The sequence below is a fragment of the Cyprinodon tularosa genome, unplaced genomic scaffold (assembly GCF_016077235.1).
Source record: "Cyprinodon tularosa strain WSP-4 unplaced genomic scaffold, ASM1607723v1 ctg486, whole genome shotgun sequence".
NCBI lineage: Eukaryota > Metazoa > Chordata > Actinopteri > Cyprinodontiformes > Cyprinodontidae > Cyprinodon > Cyprinodon tularosa.
Window position 1 is genome coordinate 581,193 of NW_024039214.1, and position 18,751 is coordinate 599,943.

At 40.3% G+C, this 18,751-nt stretch overlaps 1 protein-coding gene across 3 annotated transcripts in view; it reads left to right on the top strand.

Moving 5' to 3' along the window:
* Positions 1-702: 702 nt before the first annotated feature.
* Positions 703-18,751, top strand: part of nhej1 (nonhomologous end-joining factor 1) — a 42,546-nt gene continuing 24,497 nt past the window's right edge. For all 3 annotated transcript variants that reach the window (XM_038302319.1, XM_038302320.1, XM_038302321.1), the window contains exons 1-5: positions 703-867; positions 1,573-1,761; positions 1,834-2,052; positions 2,133-2,271; positions 3,021-3,079. In XM_038302319.1, coding sequence (XP_038158247.1) covers positions 1,573-1,761; positions 1,834-2,052; positions 2,133-2,271; positions 3,021-3,079 — 606 coding nt within the window. In that variant the 5' untranslated portion in view covers positions 703-867. The remainder of the gene's footprint in view (positions 868-1,572; positions 1,762-1,833; positions 2,053-2,132; positions 2,272-3,020; positions 3,080-18,751) is intronic.

Sequence of the window (18,751 nt, forward strand, 5' to 3'; positions counted from 1 at the left end):
GTCCCGCTCATAGATATCCATAGTAAAGGCCTCTATTATGGATATCTATGGTCCCGCTCCCCTAAGCAGGTTGATGCTTCAGCACTGCAGAGTGTTTCTGTTTAAATCAACAGACTGATGACGTCAGAGCTGGAGGGAGAACTTCTGAGCTTTGGAAGATAAACAACAGATATACACCACATAGAATAGAAAAAAAAATAGAATAAGTGAAAGAGTTAAAAACAAAAAATATCCAATCCAATTTTATTTGTCAAGCAAAAAATAAATAAGTAAAACATTTGTCTGTGTAAATAAGAAAAACAGCTCAAATATGGGTAAAAATAACATTTACATAATATATATATATATATATATATATATATATATATATATATATATATATATATATATATATATATATATATATATATATATATATATATATATATATATATATATATATAAATATTAAAATAAATAAATAAATAAATAAAATACTGTACTGTACAGTGTGTACATGTAAATACTGTGCATCTGAAAAATAGATAAGCCTATACAGCGGGGGATGTTTTTACAGTATCTAACGATATATATATATATATATAAATATGGAGACAGAGATGGATGGATGTTACAGATATTTTTTTGCAATCCACATTTCAAACCAGCAGGTGGCGGTAAAGCCTCAATGTTATTAAAAGCGGAACCATTATTTCGGGTTTTTGTGTTTCATACCGGTGAAGGAAATTGTCCGGGACAACCTGCTACAGAGTTGAGGCTGTTTTAGAAACTTTTGTCATTTATTTTTATATTTTATAGCCTTGTTTTAACGAGTTTATTAATCTACATTAAGACGTAATTAACTGTTTTAGCAGATGATCTTTTAAGGTACGTTTGGTTACTTTTTCAAGCAAATAACAGCTAACATTAGCTTCCGGTCAATTTAAAAAGGCAGGTCATTTTTTGGTGTTTTGAACCTGAAATGTGGATCGTTTTTCCATAAAAGGCATTAATAATGATAGGGAAACTGATGCCGATTTATAGATATGCATTCATTTAATTTAATTTTATTCAGTAAAAATTCTACGTAAATTATATTTGCAGATAAAAGAGTAAATATTAAAATTCTGAGATTTTTAAATGAAGCATGGTTGGTGATTCGTTTTTCCAGGACTTTTCCCATTCCCTTAGGTTTCTCTTTTTATAAAGGAAAAAAAAAACAGTCTATTTTTATTTTCTAAATGATGAATAAATCCTTTATAACACAACCTGTGTTTATAACGAGAAATATTTAATTTGCTTGTTTGAAATCCGGAGGATCTAAAGCAAACTTCCAGGATTGGCTTGAGATCTCCAGGATTTCCAGGATCAAAGTTAAACTGGCTTTAAACAGGAAGATTTCACCCTTTTTAACTCTAATATAACAATATTTTTAATGAAAATTACAATTTTATGAGTAACATGTCATGTACTAAAATAATCACACTATAATAACATTTGGATGTTTTCCCCAGCAAGTTTCCACAATAGATGAGCATCTGTAGCATCTGGATTTGTTCCCATGGTGATGGTAACTAGTCTTCCTCCTCTCAGATGAATCCCCAAGCTGATCCTGCTGAGGACGCACTCCTCCAACATCCCTGGCTTCCTGTCACCATCGACGGCGTCCAGCTCCTGTCTAAGCCCTGGTTCGGAGAGACGGCGTACCGTATCCTGCTGACCGACATGCAGAGCGTCTGGGAGGAGAAGATCGAAGCGGCGGCCGTGGAGAAACGAGCGCAGGTACGTCGACCCCTACGTAGATGATGGAGCCTCATCTGAACCGGCCCAGTTAATCCGGTTCCTCTGTTCCAGGAGCTGAACCGGCGTCTGCGAGCGTCCGCCGCGGCATTCTTCTCCCACCTGTGTGAGGTGGCGCAGCCCTGCCTGTCAGGAGGTCAACAAACCGGTGGTGAGGTCCAGATGTCTGTGAACCGCCAGCAGGATGGAGACCTGACCCTGAGGCTGAAGAGCGAGCTGGCGGGGCTTCCTTTCTACTGGGAGTTCCGCTGCAGCCCTGCTCCTGTTGCTCTGGTACGCGTCGCCTCATCGGGACCCCCATCCGGACCCCGGCTGCTGCTCTTCTAACATCTAAGCATGTCTCTGCCTCTCAGGTGTGCGCCCACCTGGTGCGCCCCCTGTTGGCCATGAGCCGCCTGCTGCAGAGCCACGTGGAGCAGCTGGAGGATCTGCTGTTTAGGAAGGACGAAGAGATTCAGGACTACCAGGAGAACGGAGCCACGCTCAGCAGAGGTACAGAATACGACGACAGGAAGTAGAAGAAGAACCCTCTGGTTCTGGTCCAACTGTAAGTTATAGTAAGGAGAACTTCAGGGTGACGATTCCTCCGGGTTCCTCCCTCAGAGCTTCAAAGCCTCAGCTGCCTTTCTGTCTTTGAGAAACTCAGATGTTTCCTGCAGCAGATGGAGGATTTCAAAGCAGCGTAGAGCTCAGTTGACGCGTTTGGAAGGAATCTGTTCAATTTCAAGCACATTCAAGTCAATTCAACTCGGTTTATTTATATAGCGCCATCTATATGTCATCTAAAGTCACTTTACAGTTCACCAGATCACCCAGTCTGCATGACCACACATGGACCATGGCAGCTACGACTTTATTCTCATAATTTTACGACTTTATTCTTGAAATAGAAAAATCTCTAGCCTGGCCCTAATACTCCGTCGTACAGATATATCTGATCCCGCATGCTTGAGTGGAACTGCTTCTGGTTGATCGTAAAGCCGTATGTCCGGCAAAGAAGCTCGAGGCGGAGAGAAAGGTCCATCAACCCCCACCCTTAGGGTGCCCCCACCCTTAGAGGCCCCCCCCCCACCACCAGCTTTCATTACAAAGCTACACCCTTGATCGTAGCAAACTGTATAAATGTTGTTTTTGGGGTTTTTACATTATGTGTGAAGCTCATGGATCTCAGCTGTTCTGATAAGTAATCTGATTATTTTCTAATAGTTTGTTGGTGAATCAGATGTTTTTCTTTACCACAGAGCGCCTGCAGACTGAAGTATTTGACAAGCAAACCTACAGCGAGGATTTCATTCAGAAGGTAAGAACTCAGAGACGCACACAGCTGGTAAAGGAGCGAGACCCGAATCAGCCAATCAGGATGAATCCCACAGGGTGGGGGGGTTCTAACTCCACTCAGGTGTGGAATCTCTCAGCTCTCCGTTCTCATCCTCACCTCTGATATTTCTGTTGGATGAGTCCAGATTCAATGATATGTCATGTGACTGAATCACTGGGAAAGATTTTCACAGAGAAAAACCCTGAGAGCCATTTTGTTATTTAGAAAGCTGCTCAATTTGCTCCCTCTGAACTGTTTAAAATGATTATTTTTTTAATCTGTGGAGATTTTACAAACATGAATTTATTAAAATGACAGAATTCGTAAAAATGTTTGTAGAAATCTTGTTTCAAGGCTCTGAAACGTTACAATAAGTCAATAATTGCTCAAATATTCCAGAATGTTCTGAAACGTGGTCCTGGAGTGAATCTGTGAAGCTTTTTCTGAATCTATTAAACCATAATTACTCTTTAGAGAATAAATCATTTTAATCAAATGTCTGCATGAGGCAACTTTACAGGATTCCTTCTCCGCAGAAAAATGTTACAACTTTTAAACTAATCTTAATCATTTCCTGGTTATTAAGCTAAATAATAAAAATTTCATTAATTAATGTCAGATTCCAAAGGAAAGTATCATTTTTTAAAATCTTGTTGTTTATGTATTTCTGCTCCTTACATGTTTAATTAGATTTATTTACAAAGAACTGTAGATAATTATTAGGAATAAAAATCCTTTTAGTATTAGGGGCAGGATAGAGATTCATTTTCTTCTATTATGAGAATAAAGTCTTAAAATTCGTAATCGTAAAAAATGATGCAGTCGAAGCGATCTCATCTGCAGTGGCGGTTCTAGACCATTTGTACCAGGGGGGCCAGGGAGGGGGGCAGCGTGTTTTAATGGAGGAAAAACAGGCCAAGGGATTCAAATATATTAAGAGATCTGCATGAAGTAAAATCCTCATTCAGTTAGCCTTAATTAAAATTATATGTATTCCAAATGACTATATAAATTTTTCGCTTTAAAATGTTCATTTGGATTCTCATTCAAATCAGAGTAAAAATCCCGTTGCTATATAAATATCTAAAAGATCAAATAAAGCTATGTTTTTGAGTATTAGGTCAATAAACATTCATAATTTAGGAATTTTACATATTTTTTTATGTAATTTAAGTGAAAGCAGGGACCCTATCTCAATACAACTGATGCTATCACCTTATTGTTTTTAAAGTTGTAGGGAAATCATATTTAAATGTTAAATCATTCTGGCTTTAACATGTATATAAATGTTGTCTTTATCAGATATTGTCCCAAAAGTTAGAAAGTTTCTATTTAAAAAAAGAAATCCTGTGTTTTTTCCCCGTTATCTTCTGCAGGCCAGTTAGTTCTACGTCAGCCTGAACACCTAAATTCGGCCAATCATATATCAGCGGTCATCTGTCAATCAGATGTTTTCGGTCATAGCATCTTGATTCATGTGTCGCAGCTAATATACGCAACGGTTGAAACCAGAATCCTTTCCTTTCCCATTGAGTTGCGTCCCAGTGTCCACGGGGATGGACGTCTGTGTCTTCGGCAGGCGTAGAGCTAACAGAACTGGCAGCGTTGCGAGGCAAGGGCTCAAACATGTACGGCTGGAAGCCTTCTACACCAAACCAAGCTTCTGCCGCCCTGGCGTCCTCTTCCACAACATCTTCGTCCCCGCTTTCCTCCTCTAAATAAAAAATGGATGACGGAGCAGACTCATCCACGACCTCCGACACTAAACTCTCCTCCTCTTGCATGTTTCCGCTGTCCATAGCGTTCCTTGACAGCGTCGTTTCTAAGTCACCAATTTAGTGCTACTTGGTCCCAGTGGAATTTCCCATTGGGAACCTGCTAGCACTAAGATGCTAACTGGTTAGCAAGATGCTTCCGACAAACCGGCCACAACCAAACTTGCTTGCCCATGCTAATTTGCAACATGTGGTTGCAATAGTTAGAAAAAAAATCACTTTTTATTAAATATTTTCTATCTAAAGAGAATGACTTGTTACTGGAAGGATCCATCCAGAGTCTCAGTGGCTCCTCTGTGCCGTATATCAAAGGCCCCCCCCCCCCCCCCCCCCCCCCCCCCCCCCCGTGCCAAATTCCTCCGTATTGCGCTGAAGCCGCCCACGAACCAAAGCCCAGGCCCAAATAAAACGTGTGTGGGGAGAAATGTTGCCGGGACGCGTCAAACGTAGGATCAGACGTTGGATGGAGCTGAGTGTGTGAGAATCAGAGTTTAGCGTGTGTTTGCAGTATTTATCCGTCTGACTGCCGCTTGTGTCTCCGTCTGCCTCCGTTTCCATGGAAACAATCTGAACGTCTTTTTATTTAGCGTCCATATGCTAATGTTTCCCTTAAGGGATTAACATTCATCTCTATTTGCGCTACTTTATCCTGGATATATGCTTGTTTTCAGCTCTATGATTTTCTTTTTAAAGAGAAGGAAATCCCAATGTTTCAAGATTAAAAATATTTTTTTTATTATCTTTAATTTATGATAAAAATATGGAATATTTTATTTTTGCAAATACATTTTTATTTACTATATATATTTTACATTCTAAAAACAGTAAAGCATGACTGAGTGTTAGGGTCAGGGAGAGATCTTTATTTTCTCTTCTATTTCAAGAATAAAGTCTTAAAATTAGAATAAAGTCACAACGAGAATAGTCATGAAATTATGCGAATAAAGTCGTAAAATTACGCAAATAAAGTTGTAAAATAACGCGAATAAAGTCATAAAATTAATTGAATAAAGTCTTAAAATTAGAATAAAGTCACAACGAGAATAGTCATGAAATTATGAGAATAAAGTCATAAAATTACGAGAAACAAGTTGTAATTCATCCCAACTCTTCCCAGAATCCCGTTCTTCCCTAAAGTGAGGAATGTGGAGCATCATGTGAAGTTCTACTTTAGCGTCGGTTTGACAAATCAGGAAATCTTTTAGCAGCAGCATCAAAGGGCAGGATGGCAAAGTGGACTCTGGTTGCTGATTGGTGGAGCTGGTCGGCCGTCATCTGCTGGGCGGAGCTCCAAGCTTTCTTTCTAAAACAGGTTGATGTTTGATGACTTTATTCTCGCAATAGAAGAAAAAAAAAAAAGTCCAGCCTGGCACTAATACTCCGTCGTAGAAAAGTGATTAAAAAAAGCTAAATTTTCTATCTTTGTAAACCGTTCTGTTGGTCTTAACTAATGATGCGGTGAAAACTCCTCCTCTGAGCCTCCTTGCAGACAAAGATAAAGCCTGTTTAAATGTTAGGCTGCTGTTTAACATCAAACGGCGTCTAAATGATCCGAGCTCCAGGTACGTCACGGCCTTAATGTCTGTCCTGTTCCTGTAAAACACCCAGCTTCAGTTTCAGCTTCAGTATTTTTCCCTCCTTCGACATTTTATGGTTATTTATGCGCCAACAAGGAGCAAATATCGTCTCCAGAAATCTTGGGCCTCATCAACCCCTCTTTTACCAGGAGTGTTTGTTCCCTCTGTGGCTTTCATTTCCCACAGCAGAGGGGGAGTGAAGGGCAGACGGGTCGGCCATGATGACAGGAGCTGCTGCTTTTATTTTCTACTGCAGCTTTCCCTGCAGAGCCCCTCCCCACCGGGTCACCACACAAACACCCCGCCCAGCTCAGGTCAACATTTACATGGGTGGAAATAGTCTGAGCTTCCCACCGACACACACACACACTTATTTACACACACTTGGGTTGAAGTTGGCTAAAGACGGCTGTGGAGCCGAAGGCTAACAAGAAAAATCAAATCCTGTCAGGATCACATCAGTTTAAATGGGCAGAAATCTAAGAGTCCTATCATTGTGAGGACCCTGTAAGAAATAAAGGAAAATTCCGCTCATATTCTAAATTCAAACTTCTGAAAGTTGTTTAAATCTGAAATTATTCCATCCTGTTCAATAAATGAGTGTTTTTAATTCAGAGTAATTTGCACTAGGCTTACCGCACCGTGATGTCACTGCTGGAAGATGGCAGGAGGGAGGGGTTACTATATTTGGGCAAAAATGGATGCTCGTGAAAAATATACTTTTAATTTTTTTACAGATAAACACTAAATTCATTAAATCACAGCGAATGTATTAGTTTTAATTAAGTTCAATTCAGTTTATTTCTATAGCTCCAATTCACATCATGTCATCTCAGGTCACTTTCCAGTTCACCAGATCATCCAGTCAGATTGATTCCAAATTTTCTATTTAAGGAAAACCAGCTGATTGCATCGACTCATTGACTCTTCAGCAATCCCTCACACTAAGCATGCTTGTAGCGACAGTGGAGAGGAAAAACTCCCTTTGAACAGGAAGAAACCTCCAGCAGAACCAGGCTCAGTGTGAGCGGCCATCTGCTGAGGCCCACTGGGGTTCAAGGAGACAGAAGCAGACATAGAAAAAGAAGCATAGATACAAAAGGCAACTGTCAACCAGCTCCACAGGCGGCCCCGTCCAGGAAACACACAGCCAGGCAGACGAGCTCCGAGCCAGCTCCCATGTCAGAGGATGAAGAGAGCACATCCAGTTAGTCACAGTCAGAGAAACAGGACTACACTGGAAAACAGGCCAAGCTCCAACATCTAGAAACAAAGGTGTTGATGGCAGCAGCACAGCTGATATTTCTCTCCAGGATGGAGTCACAGCCAAACAGGAACAAACCAGATGAAGCTACTATGAGAAAAAGCAGAGAGAGCAGAACGTTAGAGATTGAACTAACAGATTCTGCAGAATAGGAGAACAGAGATAGAATGAAGCAGAATGATGAAAAAGGGGTCCCTATGTCCTCCAGCAGTCTAAGCCTATAGCAGCAGAACTATAGAGATAGATCAGGATAACCTGAGCCACTCTAACTAGAAGCTTTATCAAAAAGGAAAGTTTTAAGCCTAGCCTTAAAAGTAGACAGGGTGTCTGCCTCACGGACTAAAACTGGTAGTTGGTTCCACAGGAGAGGAGCCTTAATTAACAGTATTTAATCATTTCATATTTAAAGTACTCTCAGTAGTTTGAATCCTGAATATGAACGTACTTTTCCTTTAAGTCCTTTTAAGTATTTTTTCTTGGGCTAGCATTATTTCCACAAACCAAATATAATCAGAGATTAAGCATCTTTTTGTTTTACTTGACCTGGAAACAGCAGGTATTTCCACAAACTCATCTTTCTGAGTTTAGTTTGGAAAATATTGGAATGTGCAGCAACAAGACAACAGTTTTTTTTTTTCTTAAACTATGTTTGCATAAACTTCTTTTATTTTACTGTTAAAGGTCCAGAAATATGACAAAAAAGTTTGTTTAATTGCATGTAAACTGAAGGCTAAAATTATTGTCAAAATGTGATCCGGATAATCACCAAATTTTATTATCGATACAAAAAGTGCTTTACTTCCTATTTATAATCCGAAAATGACCAGACAAACAGTCAGGGATAGAAAATGTTGTTTTTAAGGGATAATTTGACCAACTGCATCAATAAGAGGAACAAATCCACCTTATAAAGACAGTCCTTTCTCATTTATTGCTTTTAGGTCCGCTCACTTGAAAAACATTCAGCTGTAGAAGAAGAAAAGCAGCAGATCTGGAGTCAGGAATGCCACATTTGGAAGCCGCGGTATTTTTGCCCAATTACGTGATTCATGTAAACCTCAAGTGAGGTGTTTTGGTCAAGAGGAGGCCACAAATTGTCAGATGCTGTTATACTGCCGAGCGGTTGCCATGGAGCCGCAAAGCCGCCGTCCAAAGAAACAGGAAGTGGGTGACGTTCCCAAGCTGTGACAGTTCAGAGCTGCGAGCGCATGGCACGCGTCAACGCGGCTCGCAGACGTCGATGGATGTAAACAAAGGGGTGAAAGCTGTGTGAATGCACACAGAGACGCTTCCATTAAAAAATCCATAAATCCACACGACTAGACGGTGACTAAATACTCAGAGGACTGGTTTAACAGGTTCTTAATGGACAGAGTGATCAAAATAACTCCTGTCTGAGGATTTAGCCAACATGAAGAAAAACCCTTCTCAACTCTTCAAATTAAAGGTGAGGCTTTTTAACCTGCAACCACCTGTCAAGCACGGAGGCGGTAGCATGATGATTGGGGACTGGGTTCAGTGAAAATATGATTTTATTATTACCTTCAAACAAACTCCTTAAACGGTGAAACAAGATCATTAAGCTGTCCTTTAAAAATTAGACCTTATGTCTAAATTCGCTCTCAGTCTGCAGGTTTACAAGTGGTTCCTAGAATTTCTAGAAGTAGAATGGGAGGCAGATCTTTTAGTTCTCAGGCTCCTCTCCTGTGGAACCAACTACCAGTTTTAGTCCGTGAGGCAGACACCCTGTCTACTTTTAAGACTAGGCTTAAAACTTTCCTTTTTGATAAAGCTTCTAGTTAGAGTGGCTCAGGTTATCCTGAGCTATCTCTATAGTTCTGCTGCTATAGGCTTAGACTGCTGGAGGACATAGGGACCCCTTTTTCATCATTCTGCTTCATTCTATCTCTATTCTCCCACTCTGCAGAATCTGTTAATTCAATCTCTAACATGGTGGTGAAGGTTTTGCCATCCAGGTCAAAGTCATTTCAAAGAAAGAGAATTAAAAACAATCCACTGGGCTTAGTTTCCAAGTTTGAAGACATTTCTCTTCCCATCCAGGAAGCTTTTTCAATTCAAAATGTCAGAAATAGCGCCGAGTTCGAGGCTTTATACAGCGGCCCACCAAAGCCTTGACTTAGTTTTCGTTTTGCATGTTTTCAAAACAAAAACAAGGCTTTCGTATTGATTTAGCTTGTAAAGCGGGGAGAATGGCGCTAGGCTTACCGCACCGTGACGTCACTGCTGGAAGATGGGAGGAGGGAGGGGCTACTATATTTGGGCAAAAATGGCCGCTCCCAGACTCAGTGATCGCAACGAAGATTCTTTTCCTTTTCTTTTTTACCAATCAACACTAAATTCATTAAATCATTGCGAACTTATTAGTTTTAGGTATAGATAATGATCCACTGGTTATTCCTACCGCACTTTTCCTTTAAAGGACTTCCAGAGTTTTTTTTTTTAAACATCTGCCTGTTTAATTAAAAAGCATCCCACAAGAATTGATTCCTTTTTTATTTCCCAACAGGAGTTTTAGAGTAGGGAATACGACAAATTATCTTATTGTTTAGGAAACCGTTGAATACACTGCAAAAACGATCTAGAAATAAGTAAAAATGTCTTAAATTAAGTGCATTTACCCTTAATTTGAGTAGGTAAATACGATGATTTGCCAATGGGACGAATACTTTTGCTCTTAAAATAAGATAATTAGAGAAAATGCACTTGAAATAAGACAATGCAATTGTTTTTTTCTTATTTTAAATGTAAATTGTCTTGCTCCATTGGCAAAGTGTCTCACTTTCGTCCTCAATTGGAGAAAAAATGACTTGCTTAGATTTCCATTTTTTGCAGTGTAGGCTCACAAACAGCAGCTACTGACGGATTATCTCACCCGTGCGAGAAATTCATGGCTGAGGTGGGAAGTGGGTGAAGCTGGAAGGGGCTCGGCTTTCCTAAGAACTGAGAGCGCACACATTGGTGTGAAAACCATGGAAATATTTAGTTTGAAAGCTTGAATGAGGAGCCGTCGGATTATTTGGAAATGTAAATACAGGTTCTGAGTCGTCATTGTTGGTTCTTCTATGGAATTAAGTTCTGTAAAGTCCGTTTCTTTGGATAAAATTGATACTGAATCATAAACCTTTGACTTTTTGGGCTGAGCTCAACAATCCAGGACTTTGAGGACCCTCTTTAGTTTGACAGGTTTGCTTTGATTTATCTGGGGGTGGGGGGGCTAATCCTCATCAATCCGCCTGTCATTGAAACTGGATCAAAGACCAGAATGTCCCTCAGCAGTTAATGTGACAGCTGCTTGACTCCCTGTAAACCAACAAGGTGCTGAAATACAGGATTTTCTCCTGTTCTAGAGGGCCGAGTTACAGAACGCATCCAAACAGCAGGTCCGTTTATGTTATGGGAGATGATCAGACTACTTTAATAGGTTCTAAAGTTAAGCAATTTCAAAGAAAAGAAAGGAAATAATCGATTTAAAGAAAGACCACCAGCATCAGTATTACCACCTGAAAGCTAACCTGACGCCGCCAGATGGATTAGCTCCGCATATCCATCTGGAAACCTTCCGTTGAAGTAATTTTGGGAAGAGGCGAAAATACTGGTTAGCTGATTGGCCTATGTTGGTGATAGACGGGCCAAATAAACCAATCAGATCAACGAAGCATATGACGTACTAACAGAGCGACGACGAAGAGGAGCCAATTGATAGATCAAACTCTTGCCGAAACCAGTCGGGAGAAGAGCAAAAACGTCTTTTCCTCTGAGAAAAGCCTCCAGAGCAGTGTTTTGCTCTTCTTTCAGTGAAGAAATACTCTGTAATTCCGATAAAACTTGCTCGATAGCCACGCTAACGCTAGTTTCATCGGCTGAAGCCGCCATGTTCTTTAGACTGAACTGTCGCGCTTCTCGTTGCGTCACACCTCAACCCGCCTCAAAGCCAACGCTGATTGGACGTTCGTTTGGTGAACGGCTCCAAATTTTCTGTAACGGAGAGTCTCCAGACTGATCTGCGAGTGAAACCTTGAAAGCTTGCGAGATCAGGATGGTCTCACGAGGCTAGCTGAAAGCAGCTCTAAGGTACGAATCCCGGTTCAAGGAGACAGAACAGAAGCCTTCACTAGAACAACGATCTAGAAACAAATAAAACATTTCTCAAATTAATTGTATTTACCCTTAATTTGAGTAGTTAAATGAGATAGTTTGCCAACTGGATTAATATTTCTACTCTTAAAATAAGATATTTTGATAAAATGCACTTGAAATAAGACCTTGGAACTGTGTTTTCTTATTTAAAATGTAAATTGTCTTGTTCCGTTGGCAAAATGTCTCTTTTATCTTCTGAGTTCAAGAACAAATGCACTTATTTTAAGAAAAAATGACTTATCTAGACTGTACTTTCTATCTTTACTGTATTTTTTCGCAGCTGCTGCCATCTTGATTTTATTTTTAAGCTGTGTTTAAAATGTTTACGTACCTTCGTCTGACTTTAAAATGATTTTCGTCTGGATAACTTTGAATCAGAGAGACTCTAGAGAATTCGCAGGTTTAATTTCTGAAAATGTTCATCAATATCTAAAAGTAAAAGTTTTTTTTCTTTTGTTTACTATAAACTCTAGCTTTTAGGCAGATATTCAATCTAAAATAAAAATTATTTTCTACATGAATGCAGATATTTGCTCACAGGAAGCAGAACTGATTGTTCTGATGGAAATGCTTTTGTGATTTTTTTTAATCACCGATGCTGCTGATAATTATGACCATTATTGTCTTTTGAAATGGCATCAATCTGCTGCATCTGATTCTCTGTTTCTCCTCAAAGCAGAGTTGAGCTCAGGATAAAAGGTTTAATGCAGTAAAGAAAAATAGAGCTGATCAGTATAAATGTTTGTTATGAATAAAATGGACCGACATTCTGCTGTCTGAGGTGAAATAAATCCTCCGCATCCTGCAAACAGTGACAGATCCTCCTTTTTTCCTGAAGCTTGTGTCAGCTGCACAGTTCCTGGTTCTGGGCCTGTAATTAGGGCCCTCTGTGGCCGCGGCCGCTCCCCGCCTCCTGGGCCCGGGCCCAGTTCCAGACGGGCCGAGAGCGCCGGCTCGGGAAGTCTCGGCTCCATGTAGACCCGACGACAGGGCGAAGCAGGTGAAAGCCAAATCAAGTCAAGATGTGGGCTATTCTGGAGATTAACGTAAAGCCGCCGTACACACAGGCACCTCTGCTCTTTGATTGATGACATTTCAGGCATTTGGTTGCTTACATCATGACTCTGGTGTCTGCTCAGCTATAACCACTGTCATCATCTCGTTTAGAGATCCGTCTTCTTCTAATAAAGGCATCTTTCACTTTCTATTTAAAAGAGGGATTAAAACAGTTAATACCGTTAGAATCCCACCACCATACAGCTGAATATTGACATTTTTACAAGATGTATTAGCAAGTCTTTGATCTCTTGTTTAAAAAAAGGCCCAATTCTGGTATTCATGGAGTTCTAGAAGCATTTGGATCAATCCTTAACGGCAAAAACAGAACAGACCCACACCAAGGTTATTGGTTGTATCAATAGTGACGATGCTTTGCCATCTTTTCTTGTGTGGAAGTGGATGTAGCTGTACATAGAGGTAATATCCAGCCTCACCTTTATGGCTTAAAGGAAAAGTCCAGTCAGCAAGGAATACTAAATGGATCTTTATCTATACCTAAAACTAATATGTTTGCGTTGATTTATTGAATTAGCCTTAATCAGTAAAAATAAATCAGTGACGTCACGGTGCGGTAAGCCTAGCGCCATTCTCCCGTCTTTACAAGCTAAATCAATGGGAACTACTAGACACATCTGCAATCAACAACAATTATTGAAGATTTCCAGAGGACTTCACCAGTGAAATTCACCAGAGCTATAGTGAAACTGACAATGCCCACGTGCATGGCAGCTGGATGCTGGAATACATTGGGTAAAAGTGAAAAACGGGTTGGTCGTTGGATCGCCAACTTGAAGAGGGAGGATTTGCCATCGAACTTCTGGCCAGAGAAAAAACCCGTAATATGTAGCCAACATTTGGAAGAAGAATGTTTTCAAGATGACTTGGATAATAGCGCGTTGTGACAAACACCAGATACAGCACTGGGACTTGATCAACAGCCGATACCGCACCGTGACGTCACAAACCAGTAGGTGGCAGTAGTTTTCTTTGACAAACATGGATGCCTCCAGTAAAGCACATTCACATGAAAATTACTCTGAATTAAAAACACTGATCATTTATTGAACAGGATGGAATAATTTCAGATTACATACTGGGACACACAATATAGGTACAACCAGTGTAAAAATACTTCACTACTGTACTTAAAGCTACAGTGTGTAATAATTACAGGGATATACAGTCAGAAATGTAATATATTATACATAACTATGTTATTTATCATCATCTACGAGCTCAGCCTCTTAACCTTAATATTTGCGTTGCCTTAGAATTCGTTATTTATAATTACATAGGAGCGGGTCTCGCAGCCATGGAGGCAGACATCTTTGCGCTACGGCAGCGCAGAGCCAACAAACTAGCGATTGCGAGATCGCCAAAATGCCACAACGATGTAGAAAAAATAACGGGTATATTTATTATCTTAAGTCTACATGAAATCTATACCCTACACAGACTAATGAAATACTATCTGTAAAATTATCTATGTAAACAAACCACATCACGTGAGAAGGACGTCCGACGTCCTTCTCACGTGCGGACGTCGTGGAAGACATTTTGTCCCGTAACGCTCGCCGTACTGTTTGGGGGGAGAAGCGGTGGGGGGGAGATGTTCATGTTGCTGCAGTCTGACCGCTAGATGTCGCTAAAAGTTACACACTGTAGCTTTAAGTATATTTTGGAGTACTTTATACTTTCCAAGAGTATACATTTTCTTGAGAACTTTCACTTTTACTTCACTACATTTACAAACTTAACTTACTTACTTTTACTCCGATACATTTTCAATGTTTGGTTTAGTTACTAAGTAAAAATGAAAAAGAAAAAACGAGCGAGAGAAACATAAGTGTTTTGACCCCACCTACTGACTACAAAGTCGGGTCTTGCCTGGGCTTGTTCATCAACACCAATAGGATACGCCTTTTTTCGCAAACCTAGTCTAAATTTATCCTACACTTGGTTGTTTATATTATTTTAAGTGAATTTAACCTTTAAAGTTTACAAAAATGTACTTTTCACTAAATTACTTGAGTACATCTATTTTTACAGTAATTCTTATACTTAAGCACAAGCCATTTCAGATACTTTAAGACTTTTACTCAAGTAACATTTCAGTCGGTGACTTGGACTTTTACCAAAGTCATATTTTGGAGAGTTAATTATACTTTTACTGGACTCTGAGATTTCAGTACTTTATACAACACTGGGTCCAACTCAAGCCTACCACTCACCACCACCTGCTCCTTCATCCTGTCATAACTAGATCCAGGCCCTTTTGGGGGAACGCGATGTGAAATGAAAGGAAAAGTTCCGATTTCTAAACTCTCTTTGCTCCATCTGCAAACACCAGCGACCATAAATTCGCTACTGATCGCCCCTTTACATAAGGGTAGCATTTGTTGTTCACGTTTGGTGTGAATACAACATAAAGCCTTGCCTCTTGATGGAGGACCATGATAACAAAGATCTCTGTATGAGTCTAAAGAGAAAGTAGGATCATAGTAACTATTGAAAAATGGCCAAAAATCGCACTTTGACCCAAAATGGCCGACTTCCTGTGGGTTTTAGGGCATACCTCCAAGAGACTTTTTTTTCATGATTTGAGGAGATCTATCTGTGTGCCAAATTTAAAATCTCTGTGACTTACAGTTTCCCCCAACTCACGTTAGGGGGCGCTGTGGCGTAATTTGGCGGCGGCCATTTTGGATTCCATTATAGACTAGCTATTTCACGCGGGGGACAATTTACTGCCACGTTTTTGTGAGTTTTCGGATATGCGAAGTCCCTGTAAAATGCGTTCAAAGTACTACAAGAATAATAATAAGAAGAAACTTTCGAAATACAATAGGCCTTCGCAGCGCTTTGCTGCTCGGGCCTAACAAGGTTAATATGCTCCCGACTGAAACATCTCAAGTTTCCCAGGGAACGTGGGTTTCTGAGACTGACCAAAATTTGAGTAACTGGCAATTTAAATCCAATGGCGCCATTGAAATAGTCAAGCACAGCGATGGAAGCATTATGCTTTGGATTTGTTTTTCATGCAGAGATTACAGGAATAGTTTAGCATAATAATGAACAGGACCACGGACAGTTACAATGTTGGACCAGAACCACCTTCCTTCAGGTAGAACATATTTATAGATTCACTTTTTTTTTTTCTGCACAGCCCTTTGGTAAACTGTGGTTGCTTTTAAGTGCTTAACATATAAAAATGGATTGGAACATTGAAGATTGATCATTGATTGGTGTGATAAAACACGTCAATCAGGCAGTAATGAAGTTAATAAAGCATCAGATTCATTTCCAGCAGCGTCCAAGCTGAGTGGTAGATTTCTGATGGAAATAAAGTCTTTGCAGAAACAACAGATGCTTCAGTTTCTCTAAAGAAATTTTCCCAATCACTTATGTCATGTATGCTGGTGAAGATTCTCAGTCATCCAGCTCATAGTCATTCCAGAAAAGTAAAAAAAGTCCACTGGACTTTGTTTCCAAGTTTGAAGACTTTTTCCTTCCCATCCAGGAAGCTTTTTCAATTCAAAATCTCAGAAATAGCTTTGAGTTTGAGGCTTTAAACTGTAGCCCATCAAAACTTTATTTTTGTTTAGAAAACATGCAAATACAAACGGACGAAAAGGTCCACCCCTTTGGAATGGGGGTCGTTTGGCTTCTTTGTTAGCCTGCAATGCACCATACCTGTCTATGTCTCTAAAAGGGGTGTCATTGCGAACCTTGCAACCCCAGCCCCCTTTACAGGGAAAAAAGACCTCGCTTATTCAACCAGGCCAACAATTTCACTTTAACGACCCCCATCTCAGAGACATAGACGGGTATGGGGCATTGCAGGCTAACAAAGAAGCCAAACGACCCCCATTTTAAAGGGGTGGATTCGTTCGTCTGTTTCAATTTGCATGTTTTCTAAACTAAAACCAGGCTTTGTTGGGATACTCTATAAAACCTGGAACTCAACGCTATTTCAGACATTTTGAATCGAAAAAGCTTCCTGGATGGAAGAGAAACGTCTTCAGACTTTGAAACAAAGTCCAGTGGATTGTTTTTTTTTTTTTTACTTTTTTGGAATACTTAAGTCAAGTCTAATATTCTTATAGAATAAGTTAGAGGTTTTGTCAGATTGTTGTGTCGTATTATTAAACCAACCCTGCATCAAAGCGTTTGCTGAGTAATCTCCAATGGCATTGGACACATGGGTCAGAACAGGAAGCTGAGGTCACAATAAGCAAAATCGATGTTGAAAGGAATGAGGGAGAGTAAATATGAGGCCAGAAGTGAGGATGAGGAGGGGGAGACTTTCTGGCACCAGAGGGCCCCCCCGCTGAAAAAACAACAGCAGCTCATCTAAAACCAGACCTGTTTACCTGCTAATAATAGAGAAACACCAACAGCCTGCCAACTCGTCCACATCCTCTCATCACCTTCCCCACACATGATGCTTTACTGTGGGCTCAGGGGCCCGCTTTAGAGGAGGAGCCACCAGGTGAGCTCCTCCTCTCCCCCCTGGACTTTGTTCTGTTTTAGAAGCACGGGGGGGGGACATTTCCAGTAGGTTACTCAGCTCCACAGAATGAGCGCGGGTTTATTGACCTGCTGTAATCACCTTTTTATTCCCTCATCTGGTGTTTCCTTTCTGGTCAGCTGAGGCTATGAATCCTAGTCACCGTGTTCACTCCCCGGGGCCCCATTTCCAAAAATACAGCGAGGTATGGAAGCACCGTTCTGCCAGTGGAGGAGAAGAATCTTCTCTTCCACCGTGGTGATAATATCCTTAGATTACTCCTGATTTTACAGGTTTACAGAGCTTCACGTTGAGTTTAAGGTCGTAAAGATATTTATAATTTATATGGCACAACATTTAAAGGAAAAGTCCTGTCAGCAAGGAATAACCAATGGATCGTTATTTATACATTAAACCAATACGTTTGCAGTGATTTAATGAATTTAGCACTAATCAGTAAAAATAAATCAAAATAATTTTCGTCACAATCACGGAGTCTAGGAGCGGCCATTTTTGCCCAAATATAGTAGCCCCTCCCTCCTGCCATCTTCCAGCAGTGACGTCACGGTGCGGTAAGCCTAGCGCCATTCTCCCCGCTTTACAAGCTAAATCAATGGGAACTACTAGACACATCTGCAATCAACAACAATTATTGAAAATTTCCAGAGGACTTCACCATTGAAATTCACCAGAGCTATAGTGAAACTGACAATGCCCACGTGCATGGCAGCTGGATGCTGGAATACATCGGGTAAAAGTAAAACAAAAAGAGTTCTTCCACCTTTCTGATCCTGATCCTCCACGGACGGGTTGGTCGTTGGATCGCCAACTTGAAGAGGGAGGATTTGCCATCGAACTTCTGGCCAGAGAAAAAACCCGTAATATGTAGCCAACATTTGGAAGAAGAATGTTTTCAAGATGACTTGGATAATAGCGCGTTGTGACAAACACCAGATACAGCACTGGGACTTGATCAACAGCCGATACCGCACCGTGACGTCACTAACCAGTAGGTGGCAGTAGTGTTCTTTGACAAACATGGATGCCTCCAGTAAAGCACATTCACATGGAAATTACTCTGAATTAAAAACACTGATCATGTATTGAACAGGATGGAATCATTTCAGCTTTAAAGGACTTTCAGAAAACTTTCCTTTAGAATAAAGCTGATATACCAGTTATTTAGTGTTTGATAAAGACAATATTTCCTCTTTGTGTCCAAAGGGAACAATGGCATAGATCTGCTTATTTCAATCTCAAGAGGTAAATGACCTGAGCAATTTATGTCTAGAAACTCTTAGAGGAAAACCT